We start from the raw sequence: 6,000 nt of genomic DNA, 5'->3' as shown, positions 1-6,000 counted from the left end.
TGTCTATTTCTTCCCACAACTGGCTTAATATAAACTATTTCTTAATATCTATTTAGGAAAGGTAATGGGAAACATAAAAGATAAAAGGAGACTTTGGGAAAGAATAGAATAAGAATGACATTCTTCCCATAATCCTTTATTAAATGAATTATTATATACCAAGTACTATCCTTAGCACTAAATAAAGATACAAGAATAATGATAAAGAATTTCTGCTCTGTTGGAAGAATTATAAATTGGATGAAACATTTCAATAACCACCGAACTATTAATAAAGATTAGGCTAAGAAATCAAGACACCGTTAGCCTACAAATGTCATTACTTCACTTTTCTGTGGAAAATGTATGAGCTTTACTTACCTTAATATTTTTGTTACTAATTTCTGAAAAACAAATGGAAGAAGAAATATCTGTCTCATAACACAGACATTTCTGTGACTCAAGACTTAGTGTCATGAATCATATATCAAATTCTTCAGAAGTAAATATTCCATAAATGCAAAGTAAAATCTTGATTAATCAGATTACACAGCATATAAAGTGAAAGTGAACAATAAGGAATATATTGAATATGAAACATGAAAGTAAAGTAAGAATATTAAGTAGACAGAACATGAGCATTTAGCTATAACATTATCATTACAACAATTAATTCAGCAGAGGACCAAACCAATAAAAAAAAGTATCTAATATATGTATCTAATACATGTATACATATATAAATCAATAAAAAGTATCTAATATAATATCTAATACATTAACATTAAAAAAAACCAGAAATGTGTTTTTTTTCAATTTTCAAATAGATTTTTACAGACATTTTGTGAGTTACTTTAATAAGCTTAGTCATGGTACTTTGTTTTATTTTTAATCACATATGAAAGATAAGAATTAATACAATTTAATATAACTTCCCATCAAATTTGGTATTTCATATTGCAATGTGCTGAAAAAGTTTATATTAGCTTATTCATCTCACCTTTATTTTCATAATTATTGTGTATACTAGTTTTGGGGTCACAAGAGGGAATATTAATTAATAAGCTTGAACTATTTATGCAAAAGGGAAGAAAATAGGTTACTATAATAAAGTATTGCTTGCAGACACATATTTTCTCAATTTTTTCACTATTTCTGTCCTTAAAATTAACCAGTGCACTTCATTTCTATTTATATAAGCAAGTTATTTTTCAAATAGTATTATTATTTTAAAATTCAAACATCATTCCATGAAGAAAATCAATAATACCACATAAAAACCCATCATCTAATCTCAGTTGATTCATCAATTTAGTTGATGTTATGGTACAAGGCCAGCCCCACCAGAAGAAAAGTAGCACAAATATCAATAGATGTTAATTTGGAATTAATCTTCTGATAACACTACTTTAGGCTTATCAAATGAGGAAACAATTCATTTACTGATGTTTACCGATTAAAAAGTCAGATATAGTTTTCTTAAGACACATCCATTATGACAGCATAAAAATACATGCATATGCAACATATTTGCAAAAGAGATTGAGAGCCAGAAATTGATTTGAATAGATTACCTGGAAGAAGCTTTATCTTTTGAATTACTTTTTGTTTTGTTTTGTTTTGTTATGCAAAAAAAATCCTTAAAACATTTGAAGTCCTTAGAGGTTTTAGTAGAATCTAAAACTTCCATCCAAAATATTTGATGATGTAAGTTTTCAATTTTATGAACCAAAAAGTGATTTTATATGTTAAGAGAATAGAAAATCTGGTGTAATTCCTTTGTATATTTATTTTAGATGGTGGGAAAGAGACAAGTTAAATTTGGAAACTTAGGTCAAACTTGAAGATATCTCAACATTAAAGGTAAGATTTATGCAAGTAAGAAAATGTACTTCAAAGTAGAATCCATACCTTGTTTTTTTCTAGTAGCTGACTTTGTGATGTCTTAAAATCAGGATCTTGAGAAGTTGCAGCTAGTAGATATTCTCTATCCCAAAACTCTTTCATATCTTTCACTTGGGTCTTTAACCTTCTATTTTCTCTTTCCAGTCCTTGTTTTTCTCTTTCAAGTATTTCCCTCTTGGCCCACTCAGAGGTATTCTCAGCCTGCAGTCTCTCCAGCTGAAAACATATATAAAAAGCATGCAATATATGTAAATGCCAACCTAAGAGTGTCAAAATGAACAACACATGATGAGGTTTTATGACTGACTCATAAAAATAGGCGATAGTTTTAAATTTTTCAAAGACTTTTTTTTTTAATTTTAAGCTAAGTTAGAAGAAAAACACCTTTGTCTAAAATTGTTATGTTTGAGAAGTTGACAAAAACACTAACTTCTACAACTAAATGTGTTCATGCATAAGCTAAATTCCAATATAACTAATCCAGTTATTTTGCCATTTTTTTATTATTATTAATACTGAACATCACAGTTAAACTAATTCTGTGGCAATTTATATAGTGTCCATTATTCCCTCTGACTCATCTTGATTTTGCCTTTTCAATAAGAATGATAAGGAATACAACCTATTCAAGAAGAACCAAATTGGGGACAATTTGATCATTGGGTATGTTTCTACAAATTATGTCTAGGTAACATTGACATACATGTGAACTGAATGCCAAAAGGTCATTTAAAAGTCTGGTACTTGTAACTAAGATCGTAATTATCTTCCTGTTAAAACATTTTGGTAAATGATAATTAGCTTCCTAGTCTAACTTGTAAAAGATAGTTCATGAGTGTGTTGAAATAGCTCTAGCTAGAAATCATATAGAAGTTATATAGAACTTTAGTTTTCTTTTTATTAAAGTTTTTTATTTACAAAACATATGCATGGATAATTTTTCAATATTGACCTTTACAAAAAACTCTGTTCCAGATGTTTCCCTTCTTCCCCCCTCCTCCCCTAAATATCAGGTAGTACAATACAAGTTATATATGTTAAAACATATGTTAAATCATATATATATATATATATATATATATATATATATATATGTTTGTACAGTTATCTTGCTGCACAAGAAAAATCTGAACAAGAAGGGAAAAAAAAAACTGAGAAAGAAAACAAAATGCAGGCAAACATCAACAGAAAGAGTGAAAATGATATGTTGTGCACACATTTAGTTCCCACAGTCTTCTCTCTGAGTGTATATGGCTCTCTCCATCACTGAACATTCAAAGTTTGTTTTGAATCATCTCATTGTTGAAAAGAACCATGCCCATCAGAATTGATCATTTTATAGTTTTGTTCTTGCCATTTAATGAGGATCTCCTGGTTCTGCTCATTTAATTTAGCATCAGGTCATGTTGGTTTCTCCAGGACACTCTGAAATCATCCTTTGGTCATTTCTTATGGAACAATAATATCCCAAAACATTCGTAAACCATAATTTATTCAGCTATTTTCCAGTTAATGGGCATCCATTCAGTTTCCAGTTTTTAGTCATTACAAAAAGGGCTGCCACAAACATTTTTGCATATGTGGGTCTCTTTCCCTCCTTTAAGATCTCTTCGGGATATAAGCACAGTAGAAACATTACTGGGTCAAATGGTATGCACGGTTTGATAACTTTGTGAGCATACTTCCAAATTGCTCTCCAGAATGGTTGGATCTGTTCAAAGTTCCACGAACTGTGTCCCACAGGTTTCCTACATCCCCTCCAACATTTTTCATTATCTTTTCCTGTCATCTTAGCCAATCTGACAGGTTTGTGGTGGTATCTCAGAGTTCTCTTAATTTGCATTTCTCTGATCAATAATGATTTGGAGAACCTTTTCATATGACTGCAAATAGTTTCAATTTCTTTGTCTGAAAATTGTCTGTTCATATCTTTTGACAAATTTATCAATTGGAGATTGGCTTGGATTCTTTTAAATTTTAGTTAATTCTCTATATATCTTAGAAATGAAGTTTTATCAGAACCTTTGAATATAAAACTGTTTTCTAAGTTTATTGCTTCCCTTCAAATCTTGTCGGCATTAGTTTTGTTTGTACAAAAACCTTTTAATATAATATAATCAAAATTATCTATTTGTGATCAATAATGATCTTTACTTCTTCTTTGATCTAAAATCCCTTCCTCCTCCACAGATCTGAGAGGTAAACTATCTTATGTTCTTCTAATTTGTTTATAATATCATTCTTTATGACTAGATCATGAAGCCATTTCGACTTTATCTTAGTATACAGTGTTGGGGGGGGGGGGGGAAGGCAGTGTCAATGCTTAGTTTCTGCCATACTAGTTTCTAATTTTCCCAGCTTTTTTTGGTCAAATAGTGAATTCTTATTCCAAAAGCTGGGTGTAAAGGGCTGAAACTTTTAAAAGGTATGATGGAATCATTCAACCACGTACTTAAGGTTAATTATCTATTTGACAATGACTCTATTAGCATATTTTTGGAAAAAATGGCCCTTCTCACTGTTTGGTGTTGGCTCAATGTTTAGTGTATACAGATAATCATATGCAAGGATTAGAGCATGGGGTGAGAAAAGACAGACTCACCTGGCATCAGGACAAGGAGGAGGAGGAGAAAGGTGGAGATTCTGGACTTCAGAATTGAGAAGAGATCTTTGGCAAAACTCCTGGCAGTTTGTCTGCTTCTCCCCCTAAAAACCAAAGACTTTTACTTATCCTGACTTTAGCTGATTCTGAGGCCTCCAGGGAGCTAGCCTGGATTTAACAGTTGAGGTCTTTGGGTTTGTCAAACACTAGATTACTTTAGTCATTGACTATTTTGTTCTGTGAACCTAACCTATTCCACTGATCAACTACTCTATTTCTTAGCCAGTACCAAATTGTTTTTATGACTGATGTTTTATAATATAGTTTTAGATCGGGTACAGCTAGGCCACCTTCATTTGATCTTTTTTTCATTAATTCCCTTGAAATTTGTGACCTTTTTTACTTCCAGATGAATTTTTTTGTTTGTTTGCCTGTTTGTTTTTTTTTTCTAAGTCAGTAAAATAGTTTCTTGGAAGTTTGATTAGTATAGCACTAAATAAATAGATTAGTTTAGGAAGTATTGTAATATTTATTATATTTGTTCGACCTATCAAAGAGCACTTAATATGTTTCCAATTGTTTAGATCTGATTTTATTTGTGTGGAAAATGTTTTGTCATTTTACTCATATAGTTCCTGGCTTTCCCTTGGCAGATAGATTCCCATTTATTTTATATTATTGACAGTCATTTTAAATGGAATTTCTCTTTGTATCTCTTGATGGTGAATGTTAGTGATGTATAAAATTGCTGATGATTTATGTGGATTTGTTTTGTATCCTGCAACTTTGCTAAAGTTGTGGATTATTTCTAATAGTTTTTTAGTTGATTCTCTAGGGTTCTTTAAGTATACCATCCTATGATCTGCAAAGAGTCATAATTTGGTTTCCTCATAAACTACACTAATTCCTTTAATCTCTTTTTCTTCTCTCATTGCCAAAGCTAGCATTTCTAATACAATATTGAATAGCAGTGGTGATAGTGGGCAATCTTGTTTCATACCTGATCTTACTGGAAATAGTCCTAATACATATGATGCTTGCTGGTGGTTTTAAATAGATGCTACTGACTATTTTAAGGAAAAGTCCATTTATTCCCATATTCTCTACTGTTTTTAATAGGACTGGTTGTTGGATTTTATCAACTGCTTTTTCTGCATCTATTGAGATAAGCATTTTTTTTTTGTTAATTTGGTTATTGATAGTCAATTATGCTAGTAGTTTTTGTAATATTGAACCAGCCCTGCATTTGTGATATAAATCCTACTTGGTCATGGTGTTTTATCCTGAGGATGATTTTCTGTAATCTCTTTGCTAATATTTTATTTAAGATTTTTGCATCAATATTCATTGGGGAGATTAGTCTGTAATTTTTTTCTCTGCTTTCATCTTACTTGGTTTAGGTATCAGTACCATATATGTGTCGTAAAAGGAATTTGGTAGGTGTCCTTCATTCCCTATTTTTTTCAAATAGTTTATGTAGTATTGGAGTTAATTATTCTTTAAATGTTTGGTAG

General features: G+C 30.8%; 1 protein-coding gene across 1 annotated transcript in view; it reads right to left on the bottom strand.

Moving 5' to 3' along the window:
• Window positions 1-1,754: 1,754 nt before the first annotated feature.
• Window positions 1,755-6,000, bottom strand: part of LOC127547085 (coiled-coil domain-containing protein 102B-like) — a 183,001-nt gene continuing 178,755 nt past the window's right edge. The window contains exon 5 of the mRNA XM_051973926.1: window positions 1,755-2,100. Within this exon, the coding sequence (XP_051829886.1) occupies window positions 1,873-2,100 (228 nt within the window). The 3' untranslated portion in view covers window positions 1,755-1,872. The remainder of the gene's footprint in view (window positions 2,101-6,000) is intronic.

Source organism: Antechinus flavipes, chromosome 1, assembly GCF_016432865.1.
Source record: "Antechinus flavipes isolate AdamAnt ecotype Samford, QLD, Australia chromosome 1, AdamAnt_v2, whole genome shotgun sequence".
Taxonomy (NCBI): domain Eukaryota; kingdom Metazoa; phylum Chordata; class Mammalia; order Dasyuromorphia; family Dasyuridae; genus Antechinus; species Antechinus flavipes.
This window is presented reverse-complemented; position numbering and strand designations above follow the sequence as displayed.